Source organism: Camellia sinensis, chromosome 1, assembly GCF_055761805.1.
Source record: "Camellia sinensis isolate YWXY chromosome 1, ASM5576180v1, whole genome shotgun sequence".
NCBI lineage: Eukaryota > Viridiplantae > Streptophyta > Magnoliopsida > Ericales > Theaceae > Camellia > Camellia sinensis.
The window spans coordinates 1,610,217-1,629,704 of NC_138961.1; the positions used below are offsets into that span (position 1 = coordinate 1,610,217).

At 34.4% G+C, this 19,488-nt stretch overlaps 3 protein-coding genes across 9 annotated transcripts; 1 reads left to right on the forward strand and 2 right to left on the reverse strand.

The window, feature by feature from the left end:
- Positions 1–1,380: 1,380 nt before the first annotated feature.
- Positions 1,381–7,628, reverse strand: LOC114287080 (Calcineurin-like metallo-phosphoesterase superfamily protein). The gene is made up of 4 exons (XM_028230351.2): positions 7,265–7,628; positions 4,201–4,442; positions 2,182–3,750; positions 1,381–1,877 (listed from the first exon to the last, which is right to left on the reverse strand). The coding sequence occupies exons 1-4, from the start codon at positions 7,626–7,628 to the stop codon at positions 1,761–1,763; spliced, it is 2,292 nt and encodes a 763-aa protein (XP_028086152.2). The 3' UTR covers positions 1,381–1,760.
- A 263-nt stretch (positions 7,629–7,891) lies between these two features.
- Positions 7,892–12,233, forward strand: LOC114287082 (ycf20-like protein). Of its 2 annotated transcripts, none has more exons than XM_028230360.2 (4): positions 7,892–8,028; positions 9,610–9,707; positions 11,159–11,346; positions 11,561–12,233. In XM_028230360.2, exons 2-4 carry the CDS (start codon positions 9,705–9,707, stop codon positions 12,006–12,008), a joined length of 639 nt encoding a protein of 212 aa, XP_028086161.1. In that variant the 5' UTR covers positions 7,892–8,028; positions 9,610–9,704; the 3' UTR covers positions 12,009–12,233. The 2 variants fall into 2 exon arrangements, with proteins under 2 accessions (XP_028086161.1, XP_082726362.1); XM_082870236.1 differs by having other exon boundaries at positions 7,932–8,074.
- Positions 12,234–13,199: 966 nt separating this feature from the next.
- On the reverse strand, positions 13,200–17,978 carry LOC114287081 (Pentatricopeptide repeat (PPR) superfamily protein). Of its 6 annotated transcripts, none has more exons than XM_082870230.1 (5): positions 17,779–17,978; positions 15,108–17,370; positions 14,862–15,003; positions 13,539–14,627; positions 13,200–13,430 (listed from the first exon to the last, which is right to left on the reverse strand). In XM_082870230.1, exon 2 carries the CDS (start codon positions 17,339–17,341, stop codon positions 15,173–15,175), a length of 2,169 nt encoding a protein of 722 aa, XP_082726356.1. In that variant the 5' UTR covers positions 17,342–17,370; positions 17,779–17,978; the 3' UTR covers positions 13,200–13,430; positions 13,539–14,627; positions 14,862–15,003; positions 15,108–15,172. The 6 variants fall into 6 exon arrangements, with proteins under 6 accessions (XP_082726356.1, XP_082726339.1, XP_082726349.1 ...); XM_082870213.1 differs by having other exon boundaries at positions 14,368–14,627; positions 17,779–17,971; XM_082870223.1 differs by having other exon boundaries at positions 14,368–14,630; positions 17,779–17,953.
- Positions 17,979–19,488: the final 1,510 nt, after the last annotated feature.

A 19,488-nucleotide genomic window follows, 5' to 3' on the forward strand; every position in this document is an offset into this window, starting at 1 on the left:
AAGATAATATAATGACTTTCATGTGACAGATTCTTTTTATTTTTATTTTTTATTTTTAGGATAAGAAATACCAGCTTACTCCTAAGAGTATGAGGGAAGGGGAAGCTGCTATGCGACGGGGTTGGTGGGGAGCTAAAGAAGTCTTTGCACACCCTAACCTTTCAAGAGAGAGGTTTGAAGCCCCTCTGCTCTTCTTGTAAAGCAAACTTGGTCTTATTTATTTTTTGTTGTAAAAAAAATGGGTACAATGAAGAACTTCATTTCATTAGAATGGCTACAATACTGATTTGAAGATAACATTTTAGAAGTGAGGTCCCATGTTTTGCATGACTTTTCTTTTTTCGTAATATCAATATTGGCAATCTTAGAAACTAGAGAAATGTCGAATTTTTTGCTTGATATAAATAAGAGGTGAAATTTAAATGGCACAATCCCATCCATTATTGAAATTTAAACTTCCATAATTTTTTGTAATAATTAATTAAATCTCACTGGTTTGACATGAAATCCCAACTATTACTATTTGGTGAAAAATGGTATAAATTTTAGGTCATAAATTCATCAAAAATGGTTAATTCAAACCTCTTTTCCAGTTAGAGCCCAAAAAAGTAAAATTTGATTGAATGTTTAGTGCAAATTTATGCGGCAGAGTTGGAAAGGCTGAATTTATTCAGTCCATGTTTTTTTATTTAATTCAAATGAATTTAGTTGCACTGAATCTATTCCAACTTTTTGTGTTTTCTTGGTGAATTTAAGACCTTGAAAGGGAGGAATTTTATATTTTTGGTATAAAAGAGGCTACTTCCATTATGTCTTTTGATTAGTTGCATCCCTATGCTCTCATCTCTCCCAACATAGCTTAAAAAGTCAGTCCTGTTACACATTTATAAACTTGAAGCCCCCAAATCCTTTCATTTCAAACTTGTAATTTGAACCTCAATAAAAATCATGATCTAACCATAGAGATTAAAACTATGCCAAAACATGATCCATGGAGGATTAGGGTCACATTAGCTAAATATATCCACATTCAAATAGATAATAATAAAACATGAGATACATAAAAACATCACTACGTAATAATCTGACTTTCAAAGACCCATACTATAGCCCAAGTGGTCTCTTGAGATGGCACTTGGTGTGAAGTCTCACGTTTAAGTCTATTGAGAGGCATCAGTCTATGTAGTAATCTAACTATTAACTTGGTGCGAAGTTTCACGTTTAAGTCTATAGAGAGGCATCAGTCTATGTGGTAATCTAACCATTACCTTGCTAACATCTTACCAACATAAACATAATAATAATCTAAATATTACCTTGCTAACAACTATAGAGAAGCATCAGTCTAGTGATTTACTGATCTACCATGACTCGACAGCATAAAAGTAATAGTTTAACAAATTTCAGTAGAAAGGGCAATATAATCAGCAGAAACATTCATTCTGTCCATCCCGTGTCAGATTAGCTATATGGCCAAACTATGTATGAGATAATATTTCTTTTTATCATTTTATTCTCCTCGTTCTTCATCAGCTTCTAACTAGGCTCCTACACCTCCCTATATAAATGCAGCAATCATCCTCCATGGTCATTCAATATAGTTAACTACACAATTTGCAACAATAAAACAGAAACACGAGGCTTCAATATATTATTGCCTTGCTTTGCTGACAAAACACTTGTAAGTATACTGTATAGTAAACTAGATGTGTACGGGAATTTGATTGAGAGGAGTGAAGGCTTGCTTTCAGCAATGTTCATCACACCCTGCTGGTTTTGTAGATGACATAAGCCAACAAGAGGGGCATTGATACGCTATATACTGGGAAATGAAGAAATGGATTCATCTCATAAGCTTTCATCAGAGCTCTGCTATTCTGCATTTACAAAAACAAAGCAAAAAAACAAACAAACAAACAAACAAAACAAAATCAGCAAAAGCAAATCAGAAACCCGAATGTATGAACCAAAACATATTTAAAAGTTGGCATTTATCCGTTTCCTGTAATGGAAAGCTAAGAGGCTAGAGGAGAATACAAATAAAAAAACAAAATTTCAAAGGTTTCCAGCAACTTGAGTTGAAATAGCAGTTGCAAGATTTGCTGCCTTTATTTTCTCTACATATTCTCTAGCCTGTCCTCTATTCTTTACACCAAAATAAATCAGCAGTTAAAGCAATACCTTAAAATGCATCCAACAAATTGCTAAAGAAACCGCCAGGAGAATATTCCTAATCCAACGCTTGCCAAGACAGAACTTTGATTTACCATTCCTGCAGGAATCATGCCTTTGATGTCCCTCATTTTCCACTACATCATCATCTTCCTTCTTGCCTGAAAGCGAAAAAAAATGCTCTCGATACATCCCTCTTTCGGCAGTCAATGCCCCAGTCACCAAAATCGTGGGTAACACGACGAAAAAAAGATGTGGAAGAACAATCACCATTATATCTGGAAACCCAATAAATTCCAGTTTTCCTGCCTTGTTGAATTTCACCACCCAACCTTTATAGGTCATATATCCCCTTTCTCCACCATCAGTGAAGACAAGCCCATAAAACCAAGGAAATAACAAAAGGTAAAATAAGTAAACTAACATACCCAACCATAACAGTGGAAGTCCATACAGCTCTGTCAAAACCCATGCCATACCATTTATAAAGCCTTTATTGGCATTGAAGTTCTTATAATTGTAATGCTTCTTTGAAAAATGAAGAATAGTTTTAGGAATAATAAGGATGGAGAACATAAACAAATAAATGGACCAGAGAATTGGGTAATATAAAGCAGCCCATTGACAGCCCATCGCTAGAAACTCTTTCCATGTCCACGAAAGCTTAGCGCTTAGACCATTTATTGAGAATGGCCTCAATTCAGTCAAAGTTGATCTGCCCATGACGTCTGTAGCCTCTATTTGCAGCCAAAATCTATAAGGGGATGAATCCTCAAAAGCTTTATAATTCCAAGGGGTCGTATACAGATCACCCCTGGAATAGGTACCCGCATGTTTTCTCATGGATGACTCTAGGACCATAAGGAGATGTCCAGGTCTTGAGTCATAGACCCTAGCCATAACAGATACAATCGGGGAAACAGAAAAAATTAGAGCTCTGATGTTCACATAAGATGAAGGGTTTACAAACTGACATTTATACTGATTAGCTGATGACATTGTCAACATAAAGCGCGAGTCTAGAGGAAATGTGGGTAATATGATAGTTTTTTTAGTTCCCAACTTGAAATCAATGTCAACAAATGACACAAGACCTCTGTCAATAGCCAAGATGCGCATGGCTCTACTCCTCCTCCAGTCACCCATTTCCCACTCCCAGAATTCTTTGTCTGCTGGGGATCCATTTGAACAATTTTCTGTACTTGCAAGTGTTTGCTGTGCATTCAACTGGAAAAACCTTTGGGAGATCAAGAGATTATCACTCGAGTGATGATGGCGTTTCAAATTCTTACCAAACCTTGTATGGAGATGTCCACATAGATAAGTTGATAGGGAATGCTTGAGAAAAATATCCTTCAGGGTCTTCCCAGAATCCGAGGCTGCCGAAAATGAAAGCGGGAAATGCCCAAAGGAAATCTTGGTTACTGATTCTGTGGAATGAGAATTCCATTGTGAGAGTTCAGAATCTATTTCAGATAATAGTTGGTCAGTTGGATGCCCAAAGAGATTAGTTGGGCCTCTAATGCCCGCTGACATCGTGCTGTCAAACCCAACAAAGAGAATTTTCCTGATAGCAGTCTGGATGGTGGAGCACATGCATACAAAGATGAGAGAATTGAAAGGCTTTACATATATCAAATAATGGTTACTAACGCTAATATTCAAGCGGAGTAGCTTGATTTATAAAAATTGGCTCATTAAGGTATCACTAATTCTTCAGGTTAATGCTTGGCATTCAAAAGACTACAAACAGAAATCAGAAATTTATCAAAAATTAAAATTAGAATAGAAAACAGCAACAAGAAAGAATTTAAGTCCACTACTTTAAAAGGTGTACACGAAAATTCATCTGAGGTGAAAAGGCCATGGAAAAGTCAATAAGGTTGGTTCCTATAGTCTGTAGACTCTGTAATAGTATATTCAGTCAGAACTGGGCAAAAAAGTTGTAGATGGTAGTTTGTAAACGAAGAACCACGACAGCAGGTATGCCAAATAACAACAATAGAAGTGCTTACGAGAATAACTGACCTGAACAACGACACTATTGACTTGCCCACTTCTCCCCAACTGTGCATTGATGCTATACTTGGAAAAGAAATCAAATGAGCCACCAATGATTGGTACACCGAAATTATCGTGATTCCCTCTTAGATCATAGAAGATGTTCTTGTTAAGTCCACTTCTTTTAATAACATCTTCCATTACTTTCTGGTACTCCAGCCACTCAGCCTCATCTTGGTTCATTGTCAACAAATCCTTGCTTTTAGCATCTGTAAGATTCAAAATACATAGAGGCTAGTTAAGAACACAGAATTTGGCTACTCATCCAATGATTAAATGTGCTGAGGATGAGTGAAAGTTAAGAATATATTGACATATGTGGTTTTAAATGTATATAAATAATTTAGTTATATTGATATTTATTTTATTTTAAAAACTATTTATGTATTTGCATATGTATATATATAAAATATTATATTATATTAAATAAAGAGAATCTTTGGACTCATGATTAAGTATGCGATGTAACAACAATACTTAAACCCATACTTCTTCTACCCTCCCAATAGAATAAAAAAACATACTACCCAACTAAGGCCTCCAAATCCCCTACTCATAAAATAGATTTGCAGAAAAGTTTAGACTAAGGCACTAGTGATAAGCAACATGATTAAACAAAAATTATTTGAATTTATAGTTAGAGAACCAACACCTGTGCTCCATTTCCTTTTAATGGAAAGCATATCAATTAGCCACAGCCATGTTTTGACAAACACACACATACGAATGTTTTGACTGCTACCAACAATATTAGTTATAGCCCACAAGGTGCTTTCTATCCTGTTTTTATGGTCACAACTTGAAGTCATAAATTAAAGGGAAATTTGGCTATAAACCCCCTTTACCTTCATTTCATTGTTAAAAGGACTAAGAAAAAAATAGTATTTTCTAAACCCCCTCATAATTATAAAGTTTTGCATAAAGGACAAAATTTATTATTTAAATTTTTTATTAGACTATTATACCCTCAACTAAATTTTCCCACCTTCTCCACCCACTCTCTCCCCACCTTCTTTGTCTCTCTCCTTCCTCTCTCCCTTCTCTAACTCCTTCAAGCTTCAGATCTGGAAGCTCAGCTACCGCCTCTGGAACTCCTGCGTCGATCTCGCCAACGCCGCCGGCGTCTGATCCTCTTCTGCCACTCCCTCCGGCGAACACGCCAAGCTTCGCCACGTCTCTGTTGATTTGCTCTTCTTATGTATATGTGTATGTATGTATTTATATATATGTGTGTGCATGCATGTATGTATATATGACTCATACATACATATGTATATGTATATATATCGGTAAGTGAGTGTATATATGTATATTACGTGATATTTTTTTTAAACATAGATCTGAGTTTTGAATATATATGTATATATATATATATATATTTGTGTGTATGAGTGTTGTTGAACACATGTATTCTTTGAAATCAAAAGATAGAGAGATATTTGGATGTGTTCTCTGAAATGGCCACCTCAATCAGATTATGATTATGTTGATATTTGGATGTTTTTGTTTAGTTTTTGATCTGTGTGTTTTGTGATTATATATCCTTGTAATATAGATTTATGTTTTTACTTGTTTTTGAATTAACCTGTTCATACTCAGCTTGTTCAATGGATGATCGATCTATTAAAATAGATGATCTATTCAATTTCTCTCTCTTTCTCTCTTTCTCTCTCTCTGATAAGAATCTCTCTAATAAGAATTTCACACAGAAATTTTACTAATCAGAGTAAAATTTTACTTTGGTTAAAAAATGTTGATTTGCTTAAAAATATAAAATTTTACTTTGAATCATAGTAAACTTTACTCTAATTCAGAGTAAAATGATTCAGAGTAAAATTTTACTCTGAATTTTTACTTTGGTTAAAAAACATGTTGATTTTCTCAGCAACCAAACTATATTTGGTTTTCCTGATAAATAAATAAAAAAAAACTATATTTGGTTTTCTTGTTATGTTTCTGTAATTTTCTCAGCAACCAAACACATAAGGTTATTAATACATGATACTTAGTGTGATTCAAAGTGGATACTCTCCTTAAATCATAGTAAAATTGTACTTTCAGAGTAAAATTTTATTCTAAATCAGAATAAAATTTACTATGATTCAAAGTAAAATTTTACTCTGGTTAAAACCATGTAGATTTGCTTAACGATATAAAATTTTACTTTGAATCATAATAAATTTTACTCTGATTCAAAGTAAAATTGTATTTTCAGAGTAAAGTTTTACTCTGGTTAAAAACATGTTGATTTGCTTAACAATATAAAATTTTACTTTCAATCATAGTAAAATTTACTCTGATTCAAAGTAAAATTTTACTCTAAAATATACTGTGAAGATGGCTTAATAGGAGAACTAATAGATATGAGGATAATATAGTAAAAGAAACAAGTTTTAAAATATTAGGGAGTTTTAAAAGTATCTATATAATTCTTGTTCTTTTGAAAGACAAATTAGACAGTAAGGAGTCTATCACCAAATCCCTTTTAATTAAATACCCATTTGATTAGGACACAAGCTTAGTTTGATTTGATTTGATTTGAACTCCCATTTTAAAAAGGACAAACTACATATACCTCCCTCGAGATTTAGCTAAATTACATATACCTCATGAGATTTCGGAAATTACAGATACCCTGATATTTATATTTTTATAACAAATTACCCGTGAGGTTTATATATTCATAACAATTTGTCCCGTAATTTGTTATGCAAATAGTACCTTCAGGATATTTGTAATTTCTCAAACCTCAGGGTATCAATAATTTTGCTAAACCTCAAGGGGTATATGTAATTTGCCCTTTTAAAAAATGAAACCTACGCCAATTACAAACTAAACAAATTTTGAGAAAGAAAAAAAAAGAGCGCAGAAAACCCTAGATTCCTTTTGATCATAAAATATTATCGAAAAAGAAAAAGACTAATCAAACATCATGCTAATGAATGTACATCCATCAAGATAATTATCAAACAAATATAAATTTTAGAGAATAAATCAGAGAGAGAGAGAGAGAGAGAAAGAGAGTCAAAACCTGTGAGATCTCCAGTGATGAGAACGAGTGAAGGATTGATCATGGAAAGAGAAGGGCCGACAAAGTCCTTGAAATCACGAGCTCTGTCGGGATGATGAAGGCTGAAATGGAGATCAGAGAGCTGAACCACCCACACCACATCCTCTGGTCCATCCTCCTTCACATCTATCATCTCATAAGACCATGTCCATGTCGATGTCGCCACCAAGAACAACATCAACCAGAGGATGATCACAACCACATTCCCCATTTCTTCTTCTTCTTCTTCTTCTTCTTCTCTCTCAAACACACAAACACACACACACACACTGATCAAGAGAGTGAGTAGTGTGAGACCCAACAAAGCAAAACAAAAAAAAGTCATCTTTTGATTTTATTATTAATTAATTAATTTTATTTCATTCTACTTCTACTTTTCCTAAATAAAAGCTAAAAATCAGTAAACCGGTTGAACCGGTCCCGATTTAGATAAACCGTTCGGTCTCAAAGCTCACACATATGATATATATTTTAAATTTCTGGTTGGCTAGGGTTCCTTCCCTTCCATTGGATCAGGAGTCATCGCAGCACGAGTTACCTGCCCTCCCTCCCTCCCTCCTCCTCCTCCTCCTCCTCCTCCTCCCCATTCCCCATCCATCGATTACACACACAAACACACATATATATACATATATCAAATTTGTATTGGGTGTTTTGCAGTACTTCTGAAGAGAGGGAGGGTTTAATTAGAATTTAGCACTCAAATGGCACACAGTAGTATATGGGTAGGCTGCTGAACTTGCTGTCATTCTTATCTACTCTACAGTACAGGTATGTATGTCATGTCATGTCATGTCTGTCCCTGTATATATATATGTATATGTATGTGTGTACACACATTGCATTTTGTCTATATCACGTTTTTAAAACTTGCTTTTAGACAATGAAATTTTTGCATTGACTAGTTTTCTGTTCGCTGCTTACTTTACCCACAGAAGATTGTTTTCATCATCACCATCATTTCATTTCTATTCACTGTGTGGTTAGTTGCTAAATAAATGCCCATTCTTTCTGCTCAAACTGAATTGCAATTTGGAATATGGGTTCATCCGGGAGATGGTTAAAAGTTTGACTTTTTCACTATTTTTTTTTTTTGGGGGGGGGGGGGGTCATATTGTGTGTAAAAAATGTGAAAGAGATTTGGGGATTTGGAGAGTAATTTGGAAAGAGAAAGAGAAAGAGTAGATGAAATTTGAATAAAATATACTTATATTTTACTTATACTGTGTTTGATTGAGAGATTTATAAAAGAATTTGGAAATAAAAAGCAAAAAGGTCTGTAAAATTAGGTGAAATATAGATATATTTTATACACATTTTACCTACCTTTTTCCTTTCATTTTCTAAATACCTTCTCAAATTCTCCAACTAAACACAACGGTAGTTTCACACATCTTTTTCTCTTTCCTTCTCCGATCCCTTTCCAAACCCCCCAACCAAACACAATGTAACATAAATATTTAAGAAAAATTAAATTTTTTTGGTCTTTTTTTTCCATAGTTTTAATAATTATAAGGTCACGGTTTGATCCTGGTTGGTTGAACCATAGACTCCTGACTGAAATATCTCTTAATAGTGGTTATTGAATTCTGTCAAAGCTTTGCAGATTTTTGTATTTAGTTGGTTTTCAACAAGTTTTAGTGCTTGTTTAGGAAGAAAAAGCCCCAGGCTTTTTGGTTAAAATAGTTCTAAAAACATAAAATAGGTTTTTTAGCCCAATAAGACAACATCACATTCAACCCATAATCATTACATTTTTTCTCTTACAAAAGTAAAAAAATCCATCCCAAACAAGGCCTTTTAGCCCCAGGCTAAAATAGTCAAAAAAAATTAAAAAGTCAAAAAGTCAATCCACATCCCAAACGAAGTCTTTGTCAAATTATTTGCAAATTAATTTCAAAATGCTAATTTTAAAATCCACATATTCTGTTGGATACCTATCTATAGTTTACTACTTCCGCATGACGTTTAAGCACAAACTTCAACCTGAAGATTGCTGTCTTATTAGTGCTATCTATATCTCAATCTTTTTGTTACAATGTTATATTTAAGGGAAGTGATTGAGACCCCCTCCAATCACCACCCCCACACACATGTGGGGGCTGGTGATTGGGGGAGAAGAAAAAAAAAAAGAAAAACTGGCCAACAGAGAGAGAGGGGGTCGTGGGGGTGCCCCCTTGTGGGGTCCAAGTCATTTTCCTATATCTAATTGGGTGAAATTTTATACATCTATGTATGACATGGATATTTCCCTTTTTTTAACTTGTATTTTAATCTTCTGACTGTTACATTTGCTTTATCTGCAGAGGAGGGAGTGTTCACAATGAGGTCAGAGTTCTTTGTGTACAAGCATATATGTGGTGCCTCAAGGGCGTGAATGCTGTGAAAAACTCCTCCTTCGATGGTAAGTAAAGGTAGCTTGTGAATTTCAGTTTCAGTGTTGTACCTAGTGAGCCTCTGCTTGTGACCTCCAATTTAGTATTTTTTACGTTAGAGTTTCTAACTTTTTGCAACCTTGTGTGATGTACGAAACTGGAATCATATTAAGATATTTAATGTGTTTGGCAAAAATCTGCCTGTGCAACTATATTTGTTGAGAAATTACAGAGGGCATAGGATTTCATCTATCTAAGCTGTAGAAGAAAATCCTACTTTGATGTTCTTCTTCTCTTTCATAACCTAAAGAAGGGATATGGAGGATTGTTTGTAAAATTTCTATAACAAAAACCCACATTAGACAAGGAATTATTTTTCCTCCAAAAGAAAATCCCAGTGTGAAGTGCTTGATATTACTCTTTAAAACTATTAACACAATCATATTTGGAATTTGAGATAAATTCTATGCTCTAGTTTTGAGGTGCATTAGAATGACAATGTTTCAAGTCGACTGATGCATACTTCTCTCTCTAATATACATATTGTCTAACTCAATTTTTATTTTTGTCTGTTGAACTGTTGTCCTCACCACTGGGTTTCCTACCTTTATGATGATAAGGATCCTTCCCATTCTGGAAGCTTATAGCACGTGTCGTCTGAAGTTACACATTGGCCATGTTTGTTTCATGGAATGGAATTAAGGGGATACGGGATCCCGAGACTATTAGTCCTGTGATTAATTATATTGCCAATTCAAGTAATCCTGTGTTTGGTGCGTTACAGGACTAGAGCACATGATATGTGTAATCCTACAAATGCAAGGATAAGGACAAATCAACACTAATTACCACACTGTCACTGTTCGAATTTCATATTTCCATGACCATTTTCCCATGTTAAATTTAGCAAAATGTTGATGGGCTTAAAAAATTAAATTTCATATTTTAATAGGCAACTTGAGATCTGTGGGTTAAATCAGTAATCTTGGGAGATCTTAAAAAATTAAATTGGTGAGATTCCTTCGTGTTCAAATGGCTGGCGACAACAGTTCAAGATAGTATGATCTATGTCAGTCTCATGAACTTTTGAAACATTAATATTTGCACATCTTCAAAAATTAAATTGGTGAGATTCCTTTGTGGTCAAATGGCTGGCGACAACAGTTCTAGATGGTATGATCTATGTCAGTCTCATGAACTTTTGAAACATTAATATTTGGAGATCTTCAAAAATTAAATTGGTGGAACTCCTTTCACTATGAAAGTTCATGTCCCTGTTGAACCTGTGGTCAAATGGATGACAGCAAACAGTTCTAGATAGAATCATCTATGCCAATCCCATGAACTTTTGAAACTTAAATTTGCTAAGGGATCAGTCTGTGTCATATTAAAAAATGCCCCATTGAGATATTATTAGTATTTTAGGTTGCATATTGGGATATAAGTTTATGCATGCTTTAATTTTTCTTCATTTCTACAGTTCATGGCATGTAGAAGGGGAACTGTCATACTGCAGTCATCTTTGTCGTTGATGGAGAATGAAAACTCTGAAAGGTTATGTAATGTTCTTAAAAGTTGTCATATTATCTTGAACTTGAACAACATACCAAGTTTTAGTGGGAAAACTTCAAAGCTTGGCATAAAGTCTACAGCTTTTCCTACAAAGAGGTACAAAAGTCACCTTATTTTATCTCCATCTATTTTAGTTGCCAATATATGCGATCAATATGAGATGAAATTGCCAATTGGCTGATCCTTTTTACCTAGGATACTAAAATGATTCCTCTAGAATTTTCTTTATCCATGCCTAGTGTTTGTTATGCAGTCCAAATTCAGTTGCCGCACTTTTGAATATGCCATTAGTGTTTGTATGTTGAAACAGTTTTCAAACAAAAAGGCATGGTTGGAAAGTAGCTTTTGCTTTGGACACTGGCGGAATTTCCAACAATGGTGGACAAGATGACAGCCTTGATGATGATAGTCAAGGCCTGAGCCGGACTCGATTAGGTCGGATTGCAAGTGCAGGGGGCAGACAGCTGTTGGAGAAACTGAATGCAGCTAGAAAAAACTTCCCCATGAAGATCTTTCTTGTTTTACTAGGTTTCTACACAGCAAATGCATTGGCTACAATTCTTGGGCAGACAGGTGACTGGGACGTATTGGTTGCTGGTGTTGTGGTTGCTGCCATTGAGGGGATCGGTATGCTCATGTACAGAAAGCCCTCCTCTCTAACCACTGGGCGGTTGCAGTCTTTGGTGGTGATGATAAACTATTGGAAGGCTGGTGTTTGCTTAGGCCTCTTTGTAGATGCTTTCAAATTAGGCAGTTGATTTCTCCTCCCTTCTGCAATGTTTACCTTATTATTATTTCTTATTTTTGTTGAGTTGTCTCCAGAGGAAAGATTTTCCTGTTATTCATTTTCCCTATTCCTTCGATAGGTAGTTTGAAGGAAGCATCTGTACCAACGCAGAAAAAATATAAAACAGAGACTTGCAAATGTACGAGTACAGTTAAATGTAAAGATAATAAATAAAAAATTTCCGGCTTAATTATCATGTTGAGGGACGAATTGATCTTAAAGTTGATCTATTATATGTATAAGTAGTTTTGCTGTCTATGGCATGCAGTCCTCCCTTGAATTTCATTTGTGAGATTTTGTATCGGTTTTGGCTTGAATGCTATTCTATTTTTTTTATTTGTTAGTTTTGACCCAACAAATTGGGACTGAGGCTTGTTGAGTTGAGTTCATTGAATGCCTAAACTTCTGTATAGTAAAGCAATTGGATAGTGTCAACAAATTGGAGAATGTATCCCTCTATATTAAAAGACCCCAAAATTACAATGCTGGTAATCAATCTGAAAATTGCTTTTGGGTCCATAGTTGTTCCGTTCTATAAAGAACAAATTCTATGAAGAACAAATTATTGTTAAGACGCAGCTAACAGGAAAATAACTAAACAACTAGCAGTTGTTTTGCTGAAGCAAAGCAACAAGGACAAAAGGGGGCTATCCGAAACCTGATAAAAATGGATCCATTGTCTGTCTTGCATACATCCTCTCCACAAAGACTCCGTCCACAAGCAAGAATTAAGAATTTTGAAAAGAGACTAACAAGCAGCAAGCAACATACCTTTATAAATATGTTGGTTAATGCAATGACTTTTAATATTTGATTACCTCAGAACTTGTGAGAGGAAGTAATACTTGCAAACATGTTCTATATTAAATGAAGTAACTGTAAAAGACAACAATAAAATTATTTGTGAAATTTGAAAGAAAATAGCTCATAATCTTACAATTGAAGTGTGGGGTTGTTAGCTGACGTAGCAATTCTTGAACTGAGCAAAATAATATAAGACCGAAGATTCTCCAAATCAATCAATTAACATGACAAATGTGTATGTAGACTGTAAAGAAAATAATGGAGAATATGCTACGGTACCCTATTCTCAGATTCATGGCCCTCAAAGTAGAAGGGCTCTTCACATGCATGACGTACAAAATATTACAAATGCCTAATATCATAAAAATCTCAGATTTATTCAGAGTGAAATCATGTAGTTTATAACCAGTACAAAGTGAACGAAAACAGTTGCTCCTTGTTTGTTCTTATAAACTGTTGTTGCGGTATTACATGCAAGACAACTTTTAAGGGATTTGTGGAAGAAATTTTCTTAGTCACAAGTCCTTATTCAGTAAAATTATATTAGATGATTGATTTGTGTGCTTGCTTCTTGTAGAGCCCTTTTACTCTGCAATTAAAAGTAGATGAATAATTAGGATGGTAAATAACCAGAATAACATTCACAGGTGTGTGGAGCTCTAAATTGTAATGATATTTACATGGTAGATTTTCTTACTTCTTGATCTTAATAATGAATAGGGCAGTGGTGGGAATGTGTAGACGTATGTGGGAGGTGGTGAAGACTTCTCTGGTGAGGGAGGAGATTTGTTGTAGCATGAGGGAGGGGAGAAGATGATAGTGGTGGTGGGGACTTGAATTAATAGGGAGGTGGAGGAGATAGTGACGGTGAGGGAGGTGAAGGCGATGATGGTGGTGGAGGGGACTTGTAGTATTATGTTGGTGGAGTAGATGGAGATGGTGATGGTGGGGGTGGGGAGTGGAGGCGATGGCGATGATGGTGGTAATTATAGTGGTATGGAGATGGAGATGGAGATGATGGTGATGGTGATGGTGGTGGATGACATTTATGATAGTAGGGTGGTAGAGGTGATGGTGATGGAGATGGAAGTGGTGGAGACTCGTACAATTATGGACGTGGTGGAAAAGGTGAAGGTGGTGACTAGTAATAATAAGGCGGCAACGGCGATGATGATGGTGGTGGAAAGTTGAAGGTCGTGGTGGTGACTTAGTGGAGGAGGTGACAGTGGGGGCAGAGACGGTGAAGGCAGTGGTGGAGACTCATAGTAGTACGCCGGAGGAGGTGATTTTACTGGCGGTGGTGTTATATTTGGGTGGTGGAGATGGAGGAGGAGGTGATATTGACTAGTAGTAAAATGGTGGTGTTGGGGATGCTGAAGGTGGTGGAGGGGACTTGTAGTAGTGAGGAGGTGATGGTGATGGAGGTGGCAGAGACTTGTAATAATTGGGTGGTGGGGGTGGTGATTTGCATGGTGATGGTGGTGATAGAGATTTGTAGAAGTAAGATGGTAGCTTGAGCTTCTTACATTATGGAGTCTTTGGTGCAAAAGCAAAAGGCTTGGTCATGAACACAACCCCATTGTGTGTTTTGGACTTGACCTTAACAATGGCTCCCTAGTCTCCACCATGTATGGTAGTTGGGACATTGCATCGTGAACCTTTAGGTGCCATGTGAAGTTTAGCTTTGCATGCCTTGGCTCCGTACTTTGTGTAATCGTAGCCATTCTGGTATTTGCAATTGATCTTGGTATGTCCATATGCCACAATTTCCTGGTCTCCACAGCTCCTGCTTCATGAGTATGAGATATTAGCACAAGCCAGCTGATTTGCATGTTTAACATCTACACAAGTTCTTTTGGATCACTATGTGAATATGTCTATGTGCTCACATTCATTGTTAAGCAAACTCCATCATCTCATGCTCACCATTCTGTGATATATTAAAATTAATTTTCCTTATATCATCTCACGCAAAGGCATGGGTTGAAAAAACAGAAGAACAATAAGTGAGAAGTATTACCACAGAACACTCTGGTTTTCCAAAACAGAGAAAGACAAGCCAGGTTTCAACTACTTCAAAAAGTTGCAAGCTTAGTATAGAAGTGATGTTTATGTGTGCAAGGGCTCCAAGTTATGACAGTGAAGTTGAACCAGCATATTTACTGGAAAAATAACCAGACACAAACAGTAATCATGTTGAGCAATAAAATCTCCAAGGATGTATGAACATATATAAATTGAAGTTTCATATGTAATGCATAATTACCGATTATTATTGTAGTATACTGCTTAAATGACAGCTTGTCAAAATTCAATGTGCTTGCAGATGCTTCAAAGAACATGCAGAGCACCGTAGCTGTCAAGTTGTTGCATCTTTGTCCAATACTGATCAACATCACTGCAAACACCATGTTCTTGCAGTATTTGTCCCAACTCAGCAGCTGCGGCTTCTGCAGGATTATTAACCAACTTTTTCTCATAGCCAAAGACCAGTGCCCGATGAGTAACTTCATTCGGAATGACACCTCTTTCAACCATCATATTTACCAAGTGGTGCGCATCATCTATGCTCCCAACTCTACAAAATCCACGTATGAGTGTGTTGTACAACATCAGATCTGGAATCAGACCTATATCAAGCATCTTACGGAACAGAGCATTGGCTTCTTCCATACGACGTACCTTACAATACCCATTAAGAAGAGCACTGCATGTCACAACATCAGGTTTTATACCATGCTCACTCATGTAGAACCAAACAAGAAACGCTTCCTCAAAGTTCCCTTTATTTGAGAACCCATCTATAATACTAGTGAATGTTACTACATCAGGAGAAAACCCCCTTCTAGTGAGCTCATTTATTATATCATTTGCCTCATTCACAAATCCTCGTGTAATAAGGCTGTGAATTATAATGTTATATGTCACAATGTCGGGAGAAACATCAGAAGATCTCATCGTATCTAATAGCTCAAAAGCCTTGTGCAAGTGGCCCTTCTTTCCGTAGCCACCCATCAACACATTGTATGCAACAACATCAGGAACCAAACCCTCTGTTAACATATTCTGAAACAAATGTTCTGCCATGTCCACGTTGCCTGACTTGCAACAACCATCAATAAGCGTTGTGTATGTAGTAACAGATTCCTTGATTCCCCTCTTCAACATCTTTCCCAAAAAGTTAAAAGCTTTATCTATTTTCCCGATCTTGCAGTATCCTCCAATTATAGTAGTGTAACTGAAACAATCAGGATTCAAGCCCAACTCTAACATCTCTTGAAAAATATTAACAGCTTCTGCCACATTACTATCTGTACATAACTTTGAAAGTAAGCTGTTGTACAAGTAAACATTGGGAGGAATGCTAAAAATCTTCGAAAGGTCAATTGCTTTCTCCAATTTTCCCACTTTACAGTAACCATCAATAAGTGAACTAACTGAAACTGAATCCAAGGAGATACCCATCTGAGTCATTTTGAACAACATAGAAGTGGCTTCCTTCAAGTGACACATTTTGCATAGGGAGTCAATGACTATAGTATATGCAACAATGTCGGGATCAATCCCAATTTTTTTCATTTCCATCAGCAATACCAAACCAATTCCAAGGTTACCTTCAGCACAGTACTTGTAGATAAATAAGCTAATAATAGAAGCAGTAAGAACCATCCCTTGGTTCTGCATCTCTTCTACAAAATCCCAAGCCAGTTCAAATTGTCCTGATCCTAATAATGCTCTGAGAAGTGAATTACAAACCCCTGTTGAGGGAAAGATGCTAAGATGCTTAATTTTACTTGTGAATTTAAGAGCAACAGTTACCATGTCTTCCTTTATAAAACAGTCAACAAACATGCTGTATGCAATCACCAATACCCTTCTTTCAATATGGGTTTCATGGAAGACTCTCAGCAACAAATCGGACCACCAATCTTCCCCTACATTCGATCTCACAAGGCATTGAATTAGATCAATCGCTCTATAGTTCATGTTCCCAGCAATTAAAATATGTACCATTGTCGAAATTGATCGGACTGTATGCTTCGATCCCATGCAATACTCTGACCACCTAAAGAAGTATAGAGCAAGTGCAGCATCTGAACTTTCCTCAAACAGAATGTTCAAAATCCGAATAATGTTGTGCTGATCCAAATCAATCTTATAGCCACTTTCATAGCCTAAATTCCAGGCACAGTTTCTAAGTATAGATTTTATTCTTTTCACCTCATCATTCTCTGACTTGTCATATTCATAGATAAAGGAATACTTGTCAAAAAACTCATAGATATCATTCTTGTCAAAAGATAGGTCATTACTTTCTACACTTTGATCCAAACAAATGGAGTCTTCAAGGAGAAAGACTTGTTCATCCTTCAAATCAAAAGAGGAAGATAATACCAAACTTGTGGATGACAAAAACCTGGATGATGTTCTCTTCCTCCTCCCAAGTATCAGCTTCAATCCAGTAGACACAACACTGATGACTGAAAAAGATGCCTTCATGAACAATCAGGAAGCACCCAAAAAATAAGCTGCAGTGTAACACACCCCCCCCCCCCCCCCCCCCCCCAAAAAAAAAAAAAAAAAAAAAAAAGAAGAAAAAAAAGAAATGGTTATAAGTAAATCAATTTCCTACACTAAATAATGATAGCTTTGAGTACATGAAAAAGAAAACTAGAATTTAGACCATGCAGCTAAATTTGCAAAGAAAATATGAAAAAAAAAATTAATAAGAAAATACGCAAATAAAATTAAAAAAATTAATATCAGACCCAATACAAAATTACGAACAAAAAGCAATCAATTGCTCGCAAGAAATAGTTTTTAGAGAAAATTAAGTTAAACCCAGATTTTGTAAAGCATAGAGATCAATGATTCAATTGAAGGGTCTGAAAACAAATTCAAAAGAATGGACTTGAAATTTTTGAAGGTTCACTTACCCTTTTTGTTCTTGTGTATGTATCAAACTGTGTGTATCGACCATTAAGCATATAGATATGGGAAACAATGAAATCTTGGATTCGAAGACTACTACTGTTATGTAGAGAGAGAGAGAGAGAGAGAGAGAAGAAGATGGGCGTTTTTAGGGCAAATTGTTTTTAGGGCAAATTGCACAATATTCCCTTAACTATCGTTCATTATCAATTTTTTCCCTAAACTAAAAATTATTCACTTGGTTCTATTTTTCTAAAAACATTTTTGAGAAAATTCTATTTTTTTATTTTTTATATTTTTTTATTTTTACTGATTTTTTTTAAAATATTTTTAATATTTTTTTTATTTTTTAGACATACATAATATAAATATACCTAAAAAGTAAAAAAATATGAAAAAATCTTTTAAAAATTTACTAAATATCAAAAATATAAAAAAACAGGAGAATTTAGTATATTTTTTATATTTTTATGTATTTATTAATTTTTAAAAATATTTTTTTACAATTTTTTTATTTTTAGATACATCTAAGTAAGGTGCATCTAAAAAAAAAATGTTTGAATTTTTTAAAAATATTTACTAAAAACAAAAATACGAAAATCAAAAAATTCAATTTTTTAAAAACTTAAACCAAACCTACTGATTATATTTTTACCTATTCATTTTTTATAACAAAACATTCGCTTGGATTTGCTTGGGTTGAGATTAAAATAAATCAAAAAATTATGAAATAAAAAATAATGATTTTTTATTAAATAGATAAACTGACAACGACCTATAGTTAAATGTGCGGCTTGAGATTAAAATAAATCAGAAGATTATGAATTAAAAAATAATTAATGTATTTAGTTTTAATTTTCTTAATTTAGTCTTTTAAAAATTGAGTTTTTTATTTTTTTATTTTTATTTTTAGTGAATATTTTTAAATTTTCAAGCAATTTTTTTTACTTTATTAGATGCACCTCTAAATAAAAAATATTTTAAAAAATTAATAAAAACACAAAATATGAAAAATATACTAAATTTTTTTTATTATATATTTTTGGTATTTAATAAATTTTTTAAAGATTTTTTTTCATAAATATTATACTTTTTAAGTGTATTTATGTTAAGTGTGTCTAAAAATTAAAAAATTTGCTTAAAATATTAAAAAAATTCAGTAAAAACAAAAAAATACGAAAAAAGTAGAATTTCTAAAAAGTAAATTCTAAAAACTAAAACTAAACAAATTGAATAATTTTTAATTAAATGGATAAAATGACAATAAGGTAAGATGTAATTTACTTCATTAAAAAATTTAACAATTTCAATTTATTTCCTTGCACTTTCAATTTTATATCATTAGTAGGACCAAAAATTCAGGCTAAGTTTGGCAAGTTGTCAAAAAATTAAAAAGTCAAAAAGTCACTAAAACAGTTAAAAAATTATCACTATTCATCAAAAGTTAAAAATTACAGCTGCACAACTCTCAATTCTAATTTTTCCCTACATACTAATTTATAAAAAATTTTAATACACATTTTTCCATAAAAAGTCAAAAAGTTAACCCAAATATCCATATTTTTTTCCTTAATTTTTTAGTCCAAAAAGACAAAAAGTACACTTATTTAGGACACCCCAAACAACCCCTCAATGTAGCTTATCCAACAAAAATACCCAAATCCATTGGTGTATTTGTTTGGGTGGATTGGATAATGGGAGATTGTAATCCATTA